Raw genomic sequence first — 19,133 nt, 5'->3', positions numbered from 1 at the left:
TGATATTTCTCATAACTTAACATTAAGCGTGTGAAATTACAAGACAATTGTTGTTCATTATTGAGTTGTATGTACACATCCCACTTAAGTGTGTAAGTGACGGGTTTCTGTGGAGCACCTGAAGGCAGCATCAAATGCATTAAGGGGGAATCCGTAATAACCTTAAAAGGAGCAGCAACTTATTGGACAAATACGAAAGTACACTCACCATAATGCACTGCAATAACACTATAATACAGCAAGGACCCACGCTATGGACACATAATTGTCTCTAGTGAAAAACGCATCTGAAATATTAACCAACATTCACCTGTTTAGAAATAATGAAGGCAACAATGTATACAAAGGCAGAAGACCAAATTATACGCCTTGATGATAATAATCAAAGCTCAGTAAAACTAAGATAAAACATTTGATGGCCACAAGAGACTCCTCAGTATCAGTTAGTCTATTTGGGCGCCCTCTGCTGGAGAATGATAGAAATTACAACTGCATACCTCAGTCTTAGTCTTGTTTTCACTGTGAATGTAAGCTAAATGCTACGTTATGGTTTAACGGTAGTTTACCGTGCTAACACACGTCGTAATGTTACGTGACTTTATGTATGTACCACCGGATATATATATACAGAAAATGACGTTACCACTTAGAATCGTAAAACATTTAAATAGAGATCACTTCAGAACACAGTCGTCATCGGGGGTATAGCTCAGTGGTAGAGCATTTGACTGCAGATCAAGAGGTCCCCGGTTCAAATCCGGGTGCCCCCTCTTTTTTCCTAAATCTCCTCAACGTTTGTTCGTTGTATATATATATATATATATATACACGCTGAATGGGACACGAGCACGGGAAACAGTTACCGTTATGGTGACGTTATTTGCCAACTAACGGCTAACGTACAAAAGTACCCACGCCATGTTGGGAGCCATAATGCTACATTTCTTTCCATCATCAGACCTCAGATGTCTCTTTGTGTTTTACTCACTTTTATTGTTTCCAAGTATTTCAATAATTGTTTTAATATCCTTTAAAAAGACAATATTATTAATGCTGGCAACGCTTGGACTATTCCACCACCATTTTTAGAATGGTATGTTCCACCTCCACGACTTGCTGTATGGAAGACGTTCAAAAGTTTTCTCACTTGCCCAGTTCATATGCAATAAAAACAGGTGTTATTAAAGCTACCTACGCTTTAGTGAGCGCCCATCGAACTGTAAGTCTTATATTGACATAATTACTTGTTTGTTCGTCATTTGCTAAGATAATTGGACTCTTTGTCGTGTCCTAGCATAGCACTGGTCATGCTAATTAGGACCAATTAAGAGCAACTGTGCAGAGGCTTGTGTTCATCATGTTTAAACTCTCAATTTGTTCTCATTAGTCATTTGGAAAGACTGTTATATAATTAGTTACAAGCAGTCAACATGTTAATGTAAATGTGTTATAACATCAATTTCTGTTTGAAACAAACACCACGGGAATATGTCTTTGCTTGTTACATAGCTGGAGTTTCTACATGATTTGGGATCAATGTGTCACCAGGGATCAATGTGTGTGTTGTTGACTTTGTTTAGTCTCAAGGCTCCATCGTGTGGCAGTACGATGTATTGTTTGTTTATCAATCCCTAATAGTGACTGGCTCTGTTTGTCTTTCTTTGTTTTATTTTCATGCCATTCAGAAACCAAAAGCAAAAAAAATACATTTTTTAATCTTTGTCCATCACGACACAGTTTAGCTTTAAGGCAGGGGACCCAAATATCCCCCCAAAATAAATAGGTATTATAAAATTACTTGTTTTAGTTAGAAATTGAAACAAAAAAAAAAAAAAAAAATAAGGATATTGCAATACATACCATTCAGGGTTAGGATAATTAGTTTAATTTTAATCATCATTACCTCACTTGTGCCTGGAAATTTACTCTAAATATTAATGAGATGCAGGAATGTTGTCACTATTAATGTGCATGTGAGAAAAAACGATGTAGATTAGTTTGTTAGTATCTTTACGTCACTTTCTTGTAAGTTTTAATGAATGAGTGCATTTAGAGGCCATTCACTCAATTATCCAAATTAATTATATAAATTTGTTACACGATGGCACTCACCTGACAGTGTCCAGTATCTCTTCCACTTAGTCATTTTTCTCAGTCTAATTATAAGCCAAGGCAGTCTGTACCATTTGTTTTCAACTCTTCAGCAAGCACAAGATAAATATCAACACTCACCACCAGCTTTTATTAGAAGACATTTAAACAGAAAAAGAAAACTCTCCTAACCTGATGTTTCTAAAATTCATCCAAACAACATTTCTCCAGAGAAGTTCAAGATTATCATTATAATCACTATCAGTTATATAGCTAAATATCTGTTATAGTGAAGTCCACAGGGATATAACATTTTATGAACCAATCATTGGTCGCGTGGAAGTTTTTAATGAAACAGAAATAACTCCATTAACTGAATGAAAACAAAAACACATAGTTAAGTTGAGCTGTACATTGGTTTGCAGTATGAAGGCTAGTTCGATTCATTCCCTGACATCTCCTTGCATTGATGGGTTTTGTACAGTTACACGTTTGCATCTCATCATTTCTGTACAGTCGGCTTCCTCTCAGACCCTCCAACCCTTGGATAATATGGCAAATACCCTGTGTGATGGCAAAGAGCAAAAGACACAGTGAAAGCTGGCAAGAGCTACAGGAGCAGTTACAGTAAACACTGTCCAGCCGCCAAAGGTTGGAGTAGGGACCTCCTGTGTCGATGGCTGGCCTGATCGTCCGTATTCATCCCCTTGTAATACCTTTGCAGTCCTCAAGATGGTGTCCTTTCTTCTTCCGACTGAGTCCTGCAAGTCCAGGACCCTTAGCAGCACTGCTCAGCTTCAATGAAACCTTCCTTTTCATGACCCCCAAGCTCCACTTCAGCGTAACTGGAGTGGCAGCCCTGGTTGCGGAACTTCATGGAGGGCCAGTAGTTATTGGTGCGTCGCTACGAACAACAGACAGTAGTTGCTAAAGGCCAGGCAGCAGACAAATATGAGTGTGCATGTGGGATATCTTTAAACAGAAAAACAAACTGTTCACTCCATGTCATGTATGGATTTGTTTTTCTCACCTGCATGAGGTAGAATGGTGGAGCAACTGTGGGGTGTGTGTTGATGTAGTAGACAGCCAGTAAGGTCAGAGCTACAAGGAGAACTAGCGCAGCCACTACGCCTGCTATGATGGCTGTGTTCTCTGATATCCCCTTATGGTTGGGAGGACCTGTCTGTAAATCTGAAAGGAAGGAAAACAAGAGATTGTTGTTATTGTTAAAGCAATACTGCATGTAGAAGTGGCTGGCTAAAGAGGTGACTGTAACCTTAGGGCAACAGACTGAGGCATTGCTGATACGTATGGTCTGACTTGCTGGGATAATATGGGTATGAGTGTCGTTGAGCAACGCAACTGACCACAAGAGGCCCCGGTTGTACTTGCCAACTAATGTGAGTGTGTTTTATAAGATACAGAATATTTCTACATGCTCAGGAAAATGTGATCTTAACTCAGCTCAACTTTATTTATACAGCACTTTACGCACAGCAAAGTTCATCGAAGAGAAAAACAGAACAAAAGAAAGAAAGGGGTCAAACATAATATAACATGCATAGTAAAACTCTGACAAACAACACAAAAGCAGTCAACCAATAAATTGCCAAATAAAGCCTAAAATATCCCTCAGCCGGCTTGTGAAAAAAACATTGAGATGGTTAGAAGGATCATTCTGGTTTATTACAACTTGGAACTTATTTTCATAGTTTTAGCCATTTCCTATCAATAATTACATGGTACCAAAATAGTTGCTAAGATCTGGGAACAACAAAGTCCGACGTGGCAAGAAATAAGCAGTCAGACAATCAGACAGGTTGGAAACCATTTAACAGTGGAGCCATATGATCTAAAACACTTTATTTGGAGGTAAAACTGAAAGTGAAATGTTAATAACCATCCCTCATTTCACAGGAAAAGTGCTGCAAGTATGAAAGGTCAAAGTTGAACCAGGAAGTAGGTCTATAAACTGTGATGTCTACAACTGACAGTTTTGGTGATAATTATACTGTTTGCTGTTGTTTTCTCTTCCAAATAACTTTTGGCTAACCTTGAAATATGTTTAAAACCTGTCTGATTGTCTGACTACTTGTGCTTCTTGTCCCATCTGATCAATTAACCTGAATGATGGCCAAAACTAAGAAAATAAGACGCAAGTTGTAATAAACTGGAATTATTCTTTACTGTAAGTGCACCAAGCTGAAAGCTGATCACAAATTCACCACAAAGCGTCAAGATATTTCAAGCTCTAAAGCTGACAACAGACAGCTATTAACACTTAGATGAGAACTGTTGTGTTTTGTGTATGTAGAGCGGCATTTATCGTGCCTCTTGAGCTATGTCACACAACTGTTGTCTTTAATGATGTGATTTAATTTTTGGGCTTCTATAAACCTTTTAGCCTTGTCTACTTTCTGAAAAATTGTATCAGTTGTTTGGTCACACGATTCAGTTTTCTAGTTTTTAAGTTCTTATTTTCTAATACATCTTAATGTCGGTCATTGAATGCCTGTCTCCGTCTTGATAAAGGTTTTTGGACTGCGTAAACACCAGGCACAACAATGGAAAAAGTTAAAGACTTCTATCCCTGACAAAATGTTGTACTATTATGAATATATTTAAATACTGTCAAACCAAACCAAAAAATCTTCATTATCTCTGGAGAAAGCTGAATCCAAGTCACATATCCATTGTCAGTCAAAACTCCAGTCCAGTGATTTGGATTCAGCTTTCTCCATACATTGTGCCACCTGGATATTTGAGATGGACCTTCACTGACATACCTCACTATCTGTGTCCCCCCAGATTCCTGCTCCAGAGAAATGTACCTCTAGTGACAGGCTGGTCTTCGAGCACTGCCGAAGAAGGTGTTGGACCTGGGGAAGAGTGGTTGAAGGAGCTCATAGATCCCTCAGGTAAAACTGGGTTGTAGTCCTCACATGTGCCTTTTGCCTGAGTGAATGACCACAGGAGTGACTCAAGAAAGAATGAAACAGCTGCTCATTTCTGTGTTGTATAAATGGGAAATGAATCTCACCTCTTCAGGGCAGTTATAATCTAACCACTCTTGTCTATGCCGGTCGATACCGTCAGAGCATCTGAAACTCAGTGAGAACAAAATGACAAGAGCCGGGCTCTCTACGGGCTTCATTACCAGATAAATCTTTCAGAATTTCATCCTACCGTTGAAGTGTGTTGCACCAGCCACAGCCAGTTGTCAAGTTGGATGTTAGGCAGAGATCACAAGATGTGTGTTGAAGACAAGCTGGAGGAATCAGATACACAGCGTTCTGGAGTTAGAGAGGTGGATAATGAGGCTAGGCCGTCATATAAAGGTCGGTTTGTAAGGGCACTTACTGGGCAGAGGTGTGAACTCAAAAGCAGATCCGCTAACAATCTTTGTGGTGTCAATCTCAACACGATGATACTCATAGATAGTACGGTGCTTTGCATCTTCAAGACAAATATAAAATGTTTAAAATGGATTTGAAAATAAAAAAGCATATAAAACCGAGCATTGCTGTCTCCACAAGACAAGAAAATCAACAATATGTGTTTTTGTTCCAAGTTCTCATTATAGTGATTATTTCCTTATTTTGTGATTAGTAGCAGCAAAGTCAGTAAGTCTAATACATTTAAACAGTGTACACCAGACTATTATATAATATGATTAAGTAATGATACTTAGTATTTGTCTGTATTAATATAGAAATATAATATAATATATAATGTAGTAAAACAGTATATCATATTAACATAATATAGTATAAAATAGTATTGATATAAGATATAGTATGAGGTGAAATATAGTAATATAGTATAACATAATTTATAGTATAAAGCCAGTTGTGTTAAAAAAAAAATACTTTTTTTTTTTTTTAGAGAACTGACCTGAGGGCTGTGAGGAGGGGAGGAATGCCATGAAAGCATCAGACAGTCCCACTTTCACTGGATGCTCTGTGGAATTAATTTTGACCACTGGTACAGGGATCTGAAAAATATCAGCAGTGTTTGTTTTAACCTGGCTAGACATGACATGCAATCGTTTCCCCTTGCAAATGGAAAACACATTCCTAAACTGTATAAATAAAACTGTATAGGTGATGAAGAAAACAGTTTAGTTGAAATCCATAACTTACGTCTCTGTAGTTGAAAAAAATGGTTCCATTTCTGTGGAGGGCTGCCTGGAAAGTAAAAGGTCCTTCAGCCTCTCGGTCCTTTAGCCGCACTTTGTCCCACTGCACCACAAATAGATTACCTGAGCAGAGCAGGATACAGAGGCTTGTCAAAGAAACCCAGGAGCTCCCAAACATGGCCGCCTTCACTGAGGAGCTCCCACTTACCGTTGTCCGAGTACCTCACTGTTGAGTTTTGGGAGAAACTGGGGTCAAAGTTGGCCATGAGGGGAGCGACGTACTGTGTGGCAGTCAGCATTCGATGAGTAATCTCCCCCATGAAGATGAATCCTGGGGGGGCCGAAACACAAATACTGATGTTAAAAACGCTTTAAGGACCATTGCAGTGCATGTTTGTACCCATTTACTACAAACTATGTCTACTACAGTCTTTTTCGATGCATACTGTAAAGTGTCATATTTTTAATGTATTTTAAACCTCAATACTTTCTTGGTACTGACCAAAATGTGTCAGTAGCACAGAGTATAGAAAGCTGGCAAAGAATTTTTGGTCAGATTTGTAATCTTGTTTACTTACTCTTTGATCAGATTGTTCCTAATTTAAATGTAGCCTATATTAGACTGTTTCATTCATGCAAAGTTCTTTGGGTTCTTTTGTTAAATCAAAAAAGGGTTTTGTTTGAAAAATCTGCCCATCCCCTGCACATTCATCAGCATAGTAGCATTTTTGTGGAACTGAAGCAAGAATGTTGAATATAACAAATAACTCTCATCATTTTCTTTGGGTTAAAAATTTAGGACATGCACAGCAAGTCTTTAAGCAATTAAAATCATTAAAAAAATGAAGGCATTTACAATTAACCAGATTATAGCCTGGTTTGACTGAATATTTCCCCAGGGTAGGACAAAGTCTCCTTCAGCACACTGGTAGACGTTTGATCTCCTGATTGGAAGAGCAAAGTAAAAACTCACCACCAGTCGCTACGATAATTTGTCTCAAGTAGTGTCCATAAAAAGGGAAATCAAAAGAAAGCGCCACCCTCTGTGGAGAAGACAAAATATCAGAAATGGCTGGGTGTTAAATCAGACAGGGTGTGTGTGTGTGTGTGTGTGTGTGCATGCTCATCTCACCGCTGCCTGTCGGTGTGTATTTGACAGTATGCCGTGGATTTGGACTTGGCTCTTGTGCAGCGTGTTCAGATCCACCCACAAGTCTTGAGTCCGTCTGTCTGCTGGACCAAAACTCTGCCATCTGTAGTACCTCTGGGAGTCCTGCTGAGGGAAAGAGGGCACTCATTAGGAAAGTGAAGTTTTCATAAAACATTATCCATGTTGAGGTAGTTCAGAGTAGGTTTATGTGACTATTTCACTATTTATGATTTTGGCCTACGAAGTATTAAATAACATACAGTAGATTTGTACCAAGCATTATCAAAAACATATTTGCAGTTGTTGTTGCTTTGGTCAGTCAGTTGGAGAAAAGATACATCATGGTGCTTCTTTCTCAAGGAAACCATCTCTGGCTGAGCGTTAATAGTATTTACGGTATACATTGGCAGGTAGAAAGCATATTAATGAGACAGCCAAGAGTTTTGAAGTTTGGTCAGCTCACAGAATTAATGGTAATTTGCTACAGCTGAGTAAATTCGCTGGCAACAGTCGTCTTGACAGCTTGACTACACTTTCACATGTTTTTATAGCTTGTTATGAAATTGTTAATAATGTTATTAAAATTGCAGGTCTTGCAATTTGAAAATGGCACACTTTCAAATTGGGATTCAACATGGTCAATTGTTCTGCCAAAGTATTAATTTTACACAACTTTTTGTTATAAAAAGAGACAATTTGTTGCCCATTTGGAAAAACTAAAATGAATATGGGATTGGCATTTTGGACTGTTGGTTGAATAAAACAGTTTATCTGAGTACACCACCTTGGGCTCTGGGAAATAATAACGACATTTTCACTATTTACTGACATTTTCTCAGACAAAACATTGAATCAGTTCATCAAGAAAATAATCTGCAGATTAATCAATATTGAAAATATTTGTTAGTTGTAGCCCTGAATTATATTTCATACCCATTTCATTTAAAGAAAGATAGAATTCATCTTTGTGAGGATCTCCCAAATTATGTAACCCTCTTTTATCCTTTTTCCTACACAAACCTCTGCATATTTCTGTTTGCATCAAGGGTCTTTCATAATTAATCATCATCAGCCTGAAATCCATTGATTTACATTAATAATACCTTGACTAGAACAGTTAATTTGTTTTGTTTAGTTTTTTTTTTTTTTTTTTTCAGTCATTTTGCTACGACAGTGGTTCCCAAGCTGGGGGTCGGCATCCCATGAGGAGTCACAGGATGAACCATGTAAGGTAAGAAAAAAAATCTGCTACACAAAATCATGTACTGGAGACTTTTCTCTACTTTTTGCTTTTTTTCTTGTGAAAAATCTGATAAGTCTTTTGACAATCTGAGAAGGGGAAATCATCCTTTGATTGATCTGCTCACAAATCAAAGACATACAACCAATCGAGGGGTTGGTTGGGAACCACCGCGCTAGACATCTGGGATTTATCTCCTCTATTTCTGTCCGTACATTCCACTTGGGGGAGCTGTTTACACATTGCACACAGTGTTTTGACAACGAGGGCATGCGTCTTCGTGCGGATCTCCAGTCTTAATGACATTATTAATGTATGTCACAGTTCAAGGTGACGGAGAGCAATGGTTCTGGGGTTTAGAGTGGGCTCAGAAAGTGGAGCAGTTAATTGCAGCACTCTCACTGCATCTCCAGCTGCTCCATATACAGCAAGTGACCCACTTTTTTCTCCCATCTCCACTGCCTGACACCAGCCTATGTTTTCTAGAGGGGGGTGTGGGATTTCTAGGTGAGGAGAAGGGAACAATCATGTACTTTTCCCTCACAGCTGACTGATTTATTGAAGAGATTCCCGTTGGACAAGAGGTGGAGGGTCCTGGAAATTGGGATCAGACCTCCCCCAAAAAAGGCAACAGCAGCAGCACAACAGGGCTACTTGTAATCTTGTCCAAGTGAGTCATTCACGGGTGCACACACGTGCACACGCGCACATACTCATGCACAGCCACGCTTAAACAAACACTGTAAGTTGGCAGGGCGAGGCTGTCGTCTGTTTTCAATTTGAATTGTAGGGAGAAGAAAAAAACGTACAACACAATTTATTTGGGTTGAATTTTACCGAGACTGATACAAGTGAAAGAAGAGACACAAATAAAACCTCATCATACACACTCAAACTAACACATGCACACAAATGTAAAAGGTAATGAATGGAAAATGGCACAGGACAAGTCCACCGGACACAAAACTAATATCAGTGACCTCCACTCAAAGCTTCTCTAGCTTGGCAGAGTGTAAAGATGATTCTGTCAGGGTAAAGCTTCTACAATGCACGTAAATAACTCCCTGATATTTTTAGGGATAATAACCTATTAGTTTCACTTAATTTATTCAGCCTGACATTGTGTTCATGTTTGCCGATCTCTTGTTGGGAGGGAGAATATTTTGTATTGGTTTTCCCAAAATAATCAGGAGCAAGCGACGTATCCGTCACACTGACGTCATTTTCAGTCTAAATAAAAGCTACAGCAGCAGTTGCTAGGAGCAGTTTTCATGAAGCTCTATGAAATATGCCATTTTAAAAATTCTCAAGTCTGTAAGTCAACTTACAACAATCTGTAGAGCTATGTTGATCCCATCCATGCTGGTCACCATTTTTGTGGCAATTTTTTTGTACATTTGCCAAACCATCCTTAAAGTCTTTTCTCTTGTAAAACCGAAAAATGCTAGCCATAACTGCTCCACCTCCGCTTCCCTGAGCGTTTCTATGGAACCTTCCGGGACTGTCTCATGAACCAAACTTGTTACCCAAGCATTATGTTTGCCAAACACCTCCTCAAGGCCTTTTCTCTTGTAAAAAGTGAAGCAAACTGTTTGAAAACACAAACAATAAAGCAAAGCATAAATCTAACCACTGTGTTGATGTCCAAGTATGATTTTTATACAGTAAGCATCCAAAAACAAAATAACATTTTTCATTTTTCTTATTAGTACTAGGGCTAACTAGTTACCATGAAATACCATGTCTACCATGGCTTCTACATGGAGCAACAGGTGAGGATGTTAACTTTTTACCAGCTTTAGCCTCAGTCTGAGCCATGAGATCTCATATGTAGTCTTCAAGAGGATATTTACGACTTTTTTTTACTGGGTTTTAAAATATGTTCGCTGGAGATGGAATTTCAACCAAGTCACTGATCTAATGTTAATTAGCTGGCTAACTACAGCTGATAAAACCTGCCAGCTACAGTTGCCGTTTCACCCAGCAAAATCTACAGCTGTCATCTAGAAAAGAGAAGCTGCTTTTGTCTAGCTTCGTCTGAAATCAAGGACCCATTGTTTCAAAAATTACCAACAATTTAAAGTGGTAATTCTGCCATCGTCGTCCTGGTAAACTGCATATGTGCCGTGCTAGAATGGAAAGTTTGAAAGCCGTAGTAACTAAGGGAGGCGGGACTTAGCAAAGGGTCAGTTATATGGATCTCACCACTATGTGGGTCATGTTGTCAGGCAGGGTGCTGATATCAACTCCTCCTCCTCCTTCAGCTCGTGAGTTGCGAGCTTCTCTGTGTTTGTGTGGGGTCTGCTGGTCCCTCCTGGTTCTGTGAAAACCGGACGGATCCCCATCTGTCCGCAGAGGAGTCCCTCTCAGTGCATCTAGAACAAGACAGGCATTATGGTAACTGAACAGAGTCAACACACATGTGGGCCCTGAATGCAGAGACAATCAGGAGGATTTAATCCATGAACAATCAGATGTCTTCTCAACTCTGCAGGGTCAAGATGTTTTTTTTTTCTTCTTGCCATGTTTTCTTCACCTGTTACTGACCATCACTGTCAGTTCCTCAACAAGTAAAGCACCCACTTTGAGACTTTTGAGAAAAAACACAATCATTGAGTTCTGTCCTTAATTTAAAAATGTGTGAAAAGAGCTCTAAAATTATCTGGTAAAATGTTGTCTTTAAACGCAATTGAAACAGCTTTTAATCCCTGTGGTCACATCTGCTCTTTATTGGTCACCATAATTTTGATCATTAACAGGCAGACATGTTCACAGAAAATGAAAGCCATGTTTAGCAATAACTCACACAAAGACCTGAAAACCCAACTCACAAAGACTCATGAGTGCATTTTCTTTACATCTGTCATGCAGAAATAGTGCCATGATTTCTTTTTAATTTCTGTATTTTAAACTAATAATGCGGCATGTGTGTTTTGGCTGGACCGTAGCTGGTTATTAACTAATTGTGAAGCATGATGCAGCCTTCATTTGGTGCCAGCGTTGTTTATTGGCCAAGTATTCTTGTGCATGCACACAGTGCATGTGGAGCCATGTCTGTGTGTGTGTGTGTGTGTGTGTGTGTGTGTGTGTGTTTGTGCGCGCATCCCAAGTGTGTATTCACGTCTCTGCTGACCACCTACATCTGTGTGGGTTTCTTGTCATCTGCTCAACAGCTAATAGATGGATGTTTATATTTAACTTTTTGTGAGGAATGTATTTCTTTTCTTTTTTCGACAGTAAACGGAGCCATGACTCACTGTCCTGTGCAGTTTTCTGCCGAGACTTGCGAGATCAGCAGAACTCGCTGATCGTTCGGCAGGATGAATTTCTCTGCTGTTTTTCCTTTTGAAGAACAAATTGAGGGATTATATCCAGTTTGCCGTCTAGATTTTATGTGAGCTGTTAGGTCACTGAACTGAGCCATTAAAAACAGGATGTTATGATCATCTTGAGAGAGGCTAAGACAAGAACCAGCCTGAGGTTCAGACCCCCCTCTCAGCCTCTTTTTTTTTTTAATTGTGTTTACAACCTATGATCAAAAGAATGTGAACACCCTGGATCCTGTCCACATACTTTTTTGTTTTGGTTTGGAGCTGCTTTTCTTAGTTTGGCTAGGCCTGTTTGTTCCAATTAACTCTTAATGCTGCAGCATTCAATGATGACAATAGTTTGCTTCCAGCTTTGTAGCAGCAGTTTGGGAAAGGCCCTTTCCTGTTTCAACATGGCAATCCCCCCTGCACAAAGCCAGGTCCATAATGAAATTATTTTCCCAGTTTGATGTGGAAGAACTTGACTGGCCTGCACGGAGCCCTGACCTCAACCCCATCCAACACCTTTGGGATGAACTGGATCGCCGACTGTGACCCAGACCTTATCAGCCAACTTCAGTGGCCGACCTCACTAATGCTCTTGTGGCTGAATGGGAGCAAATCCCTGCAGCCAGGTTCCAAAATCTGGTGGAAAGACTGAAACCAGAAGAAGAGTGGAGGCTGTCATAGCAGCAGATCAATGCCCATGGTTTTGGAATGAGCTGTTTATCAATCACGTATGGGTATAATGTTTGGGTGTCCATATACTTTTGAACTATGTGGTCGAAAGTAAGTGTTTTTCCTCTGTACTGAAACATAAATGGCAACTAAATATTGCCACGACTTATTGGATATTGGTCATTTGGACTTAACTTTGTTTGCTGTTTGTTGGATACAGCAGATGATATGTTGTTGGCCATTAAAGGAATAGTGCAACATTTTGGGAAATATGCTGATTTGCTTTCTTGCATAGAATTAGACGAGAAGACCAATATCACTCCCATGTTTGTATGGTAAATATGAAGCTACAGCCAGCAGCCAGTTTGCTTAGCTTAGCATAAAGACTGGAAACAGGGGGAAACAGCTAGCCTAGCTCTGTCCCAAGGTAACAAAATCTGCCTACCAGCACCTCTAAAGCTTAGTGATTAACACGTTATATCTTGTTTGTTTATCCTTATGTGTGGGTCTAGTGACTTTCTGCCCCTTATGCTGTAAGACACTAAGATTTTATCATCAGAATCAAAAGTTAGTTATTTTTAAGCTCACTGAGAGCTGTACCTCATTGGGGTGCTCTTGTTGCATAAGGATTGAATGAAGTGAATTTTCTATTGTTAGAGAAGTAAAATACAATGACAGAGACAATGAAAAGAAGAGACTTAAGAAACAAAATAGAACAAGAGAAAGAAACGTAGAGAGGTTATCACACACACAGGGGAGACTGCTCTAATGAGTAATCTTGTTGATTATGGTGCAGTGGAAGCTATTTCCACGGTTTCAGAACAAGAGGCTCCTAATTGGGTCAGATTGGCAGCACTCATCACAAAACAGCTGAGGAGGCGTCAAATAGCAGGGGGAAGAAATGAGGAAGAGCTTTGAGGAGGAGGAAGACTGGAAGTGGCAGATCAGGGACTATGCATTAGTTATTACCGAATGCCCCGTATCTGATTGTGCATACATTTTTCTGCAGCCTTCACACTTTATAGGTCACTTTCAGATTTTGCTTTACAAACGTCCAAAATGTTGAGCTTTCCTGGAAAATCTCTAACCCTGTCTAACTGTCTGCATGTGGGCCTGGATGAACTTCCAACGAAAAAAAGGGCTAAAAAGAGTTCAAGAGTGGGTTGGGCTTTGCATAAGGACTTGGGTTAAACTGACCTCAGTAGCATAAGGTCTGGCAGACACGTGTATGTGGAACCTACACTGTGAATGTGCAAACTGGAGGAGAAAAACATCTTGGTGAATTTGTAACAGGGCCCAAAAAATCCAAAACCAAAAAAGTGATAGATGTGACATATTAGCTGGTGAATACCAGGTGGTTTAACTGTAAACATACACTATGATGCCTCCTTTTATTAGAACGAAATGCATTGAAATGATTCTGTCCTCTAAATTAAGAATATTCCTGTTAACTGCTAGGATGGTGTCAATTTACATCCGCCAGTCGCAGAATGTCAGATTTCCTGTTGTTTAATCCAACATATTTTGCAGTGCCAGGAGTGCTAACCTGAGAATCAAAGCACTACTCCTATAGACTTATTTTGTAGGACTGACAAATACATCAGCTCTTTTGAGACGATGGCACCTGCATGGCAAAGGTGTCCTCTGTATCTGCTCCCTCAGATGTGTCTGCATTGCAGCAACCATCTTGCAAATCTAGTGGGTGTTGGGAGTCACATCGAACTAGGACACATCATTGTGAGCCATATACAATGTGTTATGGATATACACATTGTGTTCATTCATCCCATTACCATCTCCCACGCGCCTGTTTCCCATTCCCCTGATCTCTTGCTCTGTCTTTTTCCAGAAATGTAAAGTAGCTCGGCTACGTTCTTTCATTACTTGTTTTTATATCTTGAGCAGAATTCAAACTATTTATTATCTATCATTTCCTTAATCATTTGTTGTTGATGTTAGACATCTAAAAAACATAATAGGTCACATTTTTATGATTTGAAAGCAGCTTTCGAAGGATAGACAGCAACTGAAGACACACTAGATATAAACCAAAGCCACGTTCCTCAACTGAAACAAAAGCTAAATGATCTTTCAGTCTGTTCAGCTGGAGGAAGTCCAGGGATGAAAAATACATTTCCTCTTTCTGGGTAAATGGACAACACATTGAAGTTACACTGAGGGCACAAAGGCAAGTACTTGGTCCTGGAAAGGAAAAGAGAATTATCTGCAGGCTCAACAAAAGAGAACAAAATGCCAACATCTTTGCTCCACAGACAGTTACACCGAAGACAGTGAACCATTATGTACAGTCCAAACACAGCAGAGGAGAGATGATTAAATCTCAAGATACAAACAAAGTCTTGACCCTGACACACTGTTAGTGTCAGAACAGGGATTTGCAGAGCACCTGCATTCTTCTGGCAGAAGAATCATCAGTGGAACAGTAATCACAACGCGAGGTCACTGCTATGTGTGTCAGTGTGTGTCAATGCAGTTTAACACAGTGGTTTTATTGTGGTTGGGTCTTTAAAGGGCGACATGTGTTAAAACCAGCCTGGGGCTTATGGTGTGGGAGGAAGCCATTTGGCACCTTACACTCAGAGGAACAGCAGTAACCATAACACACAATCACAAACACTGGCAGCTGGACTGATAAGGACCCAAAAAGAAAAGGAAAAATGTGGCATTTAGATAAATATGGACAAATGGATCAGGCTCAAAGTTTAGAAAATGTTTGATTTACTGTCATGGAATTGTTTTTTGTTACAATTTGGAACTTATTTTCCATTTTTAGTGCAGTTGACATGTAGTTCTAGTTTGCAGATGGCGTTGGCCAGTTGTAGTTCAAGTCTGTTTTTTCAGAGCTGCGGTATTTATAGTTTTCACAATAGGAGATTATTTTACAGTAAGAACTGTACAGTAGCTCCTGGCAAATCTGAATCTTAAAAATCTCTTTTTCTTACAGAAGTGGACATATCACATACTTATCATCTCACATCTGTCAGATTAACAGATGTGAGGTTTTGATAACTGATGTTCAGCTTCATATCTGGAAGCTACATTTACATGATGATATTCTTGGGCTATTTGTGGTCTTTGTTGTATGGTATTGTACTGCAGGAAGTAAAAGTTGGACTACAAAGTTTCTTATATTCCCTTTGGCAAAAATAATAAGACTGAAGATATTCTCTTGGTGGCAACCTAGAAAAAGTTTAAGAATAAATATTGGTGTTAGGGCATTGTTTAGCTAATTTAGATCATTTGTCTGCAACTTCAGACCCACCTAGACTATTGATCAGTGCAGCCTGTTAGATTCAGATCAGAAATGTCTTGATGCCATCCAGTTTGAAACCTGTTAATATCTGCATCAGACTGAAAACAAAAATGAATGTGAATCAAGCTGTATTCATTTTACTCCTAAACAAACTTCTCTGTTCTTTTCAAGCAATAATCTTAACAACTGTTAGCATCTACTTTTTAAATCTGTGTGGCACATACAATTTTATGGAAATTAATAGCTGCACACAACTTTGCTGTCTATCACTCAAACTGCTTAAATGGTCACCATGTTTTTTTTGTTGTTGTTGTTGTTTTTTACCAAATATCTTATTATGTGTGATCAATATCAAATGATGCATGCATTTTATAATGCCTGAAGTCACATAAAACAATTTCAAGCCAGGAATCTCCTCTACACTTCATTTTGATGTCATGCCAGAATGGATAATATTATAAATCTGTGTAAAATGGTGACACATCTGGCCATTAACACTGGCATATATGCCAGATATGCTGACTAAGCTCCATATAGTGAATAGGGATCTGCTGAACAGTAGAGGTCGAGCAGCAGGAACAGTGGGATGTCCTAGGTGGGGGAACCTGTACTGGGAGGTGTGACAGAGTTTCTAGCTACGCCCGGCATAACAAAAAAAAGTGACAAGACCTGAGTGGTTCACCAAGTGGGAAAAATAACATACTTTTGTATTGTTGATTAAATTCAGGATAGCGGTATAGATTCTTAGCCGGATGAGCCACAGGATGACCAGACTTTCATCTTGCACCATTATCAGTCCAATACTTAGGTTTATGACCAAAAACCTGAAGAACAATGATATTTCCATCAGCTTCAGCAGTACTTTGTGTTTAGTACTAATTGGCAAATGTTAGCAAGCTAACATGTGAAACTAATAGTGATCATGGTAAACATTATACCTGCTAAACATTACCATGTTAGCATTTTCATTGTGAGCATGTTAGCATTTAGGTCAAAGCATCAGTGTGCCTTAGTACAGCCTCACTGAGCAGCTAGTATGTCTGTAGACTGTCTTGTTGTTTTATAAACTGCCAACCCAACCTGTGTTTGCACATGATTGATACATTAAACAGGTATTTACACAGACAAATTTTAATTCACAATTTGGTATCCTACATGCAGCAGACACATGTAAAGGTCACAACAGCACTTGTAATGGCCAAAGTTCCAACCAAAATCAGTTCAAGTTAAATCTGCATACAACTTTTGTGTAGAGTTTGGTAAAACTGCAGACAGTCTTGACGGTGCTGACCTTTGAGAGAACGGGGACGGCTCCGCAAAAGAGATGTGGCATGGTCTGCAGACAGCAGTGGATGTTACAAATACATTCCCTTCAATCAAAGTGATCGAGAGCGCAGGTAGTCACTACATCACAAAGCTTCCAGCACCACCTATTTAGGGAAGAGCCGTTCCACTTTCTGGTGTCAGCAAGCACTAAGATGAAGATATCAGGCTCTGGGAAAAGGGCCCAAAATAGGAACCTTGCTGTACAGGGGTGAGGCTGACAACTTGAACTGATATTTTAGTGGTGAAGATGAGTGTGGACATTTTGCCGGACTTTAAGTTGTTTTATGTTAGGGGGGATCTGTCTCTCTGGTCTCTGCACAGTGTGTCGGTTTGTCGTCTGCAGAGCTAGGCCCCTGATCAGAGGAACTGGGACCACAGGAGAGGCCAGAGAAACTGGAGCACCACTGATTGTCGGAGGAGGAGCAGCAGCGGAAGAACGGGGGCTGGCTAAAAATAATGTATCTCCGAGGAGAACAAAAATACATACATGCGCGTATACACACACACAGGAAGGCACGGGTATACAGCGTTACAGCATACATATACAGGAGATGCACAGAACAACTAAGCACACAGTATTTTGGGTGATTAGACACAGTTTGAGATGAGATAAAGCAACATAGAAAAGCAAGAAACTTTCCAAATTCAAGTATTCTATGCTCAGCTGCTGCTCTCATTGACTATTATAAAATGCCTGCTGGAATGAAAACACCAGTCATAATTGAAATTGCTGGTTAACCTCAAACAATTATCTGCTAAAATGTGGGATTTACGAACACATGATCTGTATTTTTCAATCAAATGAACACCAGACACTTTTCAAATCGGAAATACAGAGGTTTTGGAATGGCATCCAAAGAAAATCCAGACCTACACTCAGTCTTTCATGTGTTTCCTGTGACTGACAGAGACAAATGTCAAGGGACCTGTTAGCTTCACACATACACACAGTACGTACACACACACTCATGCAAAATCTACCCAAAAACATTTTTCATGCTTTCCTGTTGCCAGAGTTAGTGGCAGAATTCTGGTCAGATAATATTTCTTGAATTCAGATTTTTGGAAGCTGTCTTGCGCAGCACTTGACAGTCTGTTCTGAAGAAAGGCAGTCAAAATGGTGTTAATATTAGAATACAATACCTGTGCGTATTTGCTGTTGGCATTTAAGAACGAGGGCTTACCTTCATGCGCTTGAGCCCAGACTCTCCCCAGCTCAGCCTGGGAGAGACAGATGAGGAGAACAGCACAAAGCCCCATGTCCAGCCGACTCTGCTCCCTCCTTCCCCAACTCTTTTATCACTTCTCTCTTCTTTTTCTTTTTCCCGTTTCCCTTCTCACTTCGCTGGAAGAACGGGGCGCCTCACTCCTCCACTCCCCCGCCTTTTGTCTCTCTCTTCGCCTCTGCTCTCCCACACAACTGCTTTTTCCTCACCTCAGCCAAGGTTGACTGCTTTTCTCCCTCCTCTGTCTGTCTGTCTTCTCTGCTTTACGTCCTTGTTTGGCCCTCAGAGTAACTTCTGGGATGACGGATCCATGGCAGGAAAAGAGTTGACAAACAGCTGAAGTGTTGCAGAGTGAAGATTTGTGTTTTCTCTTTGCTCTACCTTTAATCTCATTATTTTCTACTTCTTTAAATCACTCATCACGCCCCCCTCTGTCTGTCTGTCTGTCTGTCTGTCTGTCTGTCTCTCACTGTCTCTTTCCTGGTGTTTGTCTCTCTGTTTCTCTCTCAAACAGAGCTCTGGATTTTTGTAAGACTTCCACAAAGAGGAAATATTTATGTATTTCTACATTTTTTTCTTTCCTTCCAAACCAATAAAAGGGGGTTGGAGTTGGGAGGAGCATGTCTCCCCCATGTGGAAGCATGATGAACCAAAACAAATGTGATATTGTAAAATGGTTGACATTTTGAGAAAAGTTTCCAC

General features: G+C 39.8%; 2 protein-coding genes and 1 non-coding gene across 6 annotated transcripts in view; 2 read left to right on the top strand and 1 right to left on the bottom strand.

Moving 5' to 3' along the window:
- The first annotated feature begins 698 nt into the window (after window positions 1–698).
- Window positions 699–770, top strand: trnac-gca. The gene has a single exon. It is a non-coding gene; the product is annotated as a tRNA-Cys (tRNA).
- Window positions 771–2,221: 1,451 nt separating this feature from the next.
- On the bottom strand, window positions 2,222–18,982 carry LOC122867838 (plexin domain-containing protein 1-like). 4 transcript variants are annotated; one of them, XM_044179119.1, is made up of 13 exons: window positions 18,390–18,980; window positions 10,825–10,994; window positions 7,362–7,505; window positions 7,203–7,272; window positions 6,438–6,560; window positions 6,234–6,352; window positions 5,986–6,085; window positions 5,452–5,547; window positions 5,278–5,359; window positions 5,132–5,192; window positions 4,923–5,046; window positions 3,122–3,282; window positions 2,222–3,018 (listed from the first exon to the last, which is right to left on the bottom strand). In XM_044179119.1, exons 1-13 carry the CDS (start codon window positions 18,463–18,465, stop codon window positions 2,965–2,967), a joined length of 1,380 nt encoding a protein of 459 aa, XP_044035054.1. In that variant the 5' UTR covers window positions 18,466–18,980; the 3' UTR covers window positions 2,222–2,964. The 4 variants fall into 4 exon arrangements, with proteins under 4 accessions (XP_044035054.1, XP_044035052.1, XP_044035053.1 ...); XM_044179117.1 differs by having other exon boundaries at window positions 2,222–2,995; window positions 18,390–18,978; XM_044179118.1 differs by having other exon boundaries at window positions 2,222–2,995; window positions 7,362–7,502; window positions 18,390–18,978.
- Window positions 4,906–19,133, top strand: part of LOC122867839 (dickkopf-related protein 3-like) — a 29,007-nt gene continuing 14,779 nt past the window's right edge. Inside the window, exons 1-2 of the mRNA XM_044179121.1 lie at window positions 4,906–5,009; window positions 8,537–8,610. The gene's annotated coding sequence lies outside the window, so the exon portion shown is untranslated. The remainder of the gene's footprint in view (window positions 5,010–8,536; window positions 8,611–19,133) is intronic.

Source organism: Siniperca chuatsi, linkage group LG20 (genome assembly GCF_020085105.1).
Source record: "Siniperca chuatsi isolate FFG_IHB_CAS linkage group LG20, ASM2008510v1, whole genome shotgun sequence".
Lineage (NCBI taxonomy): Eukaryota > Metazoa > Chordata > Actinopteri > Centrarchiformes > Sinipercidae > Siniperca > Siniperca chuatsi.
The sequence above is the reverse complement of the archived record's forward strand: the minus strand, read 5'-3'. Positions and strand labels throughout refer to the sequence as shown.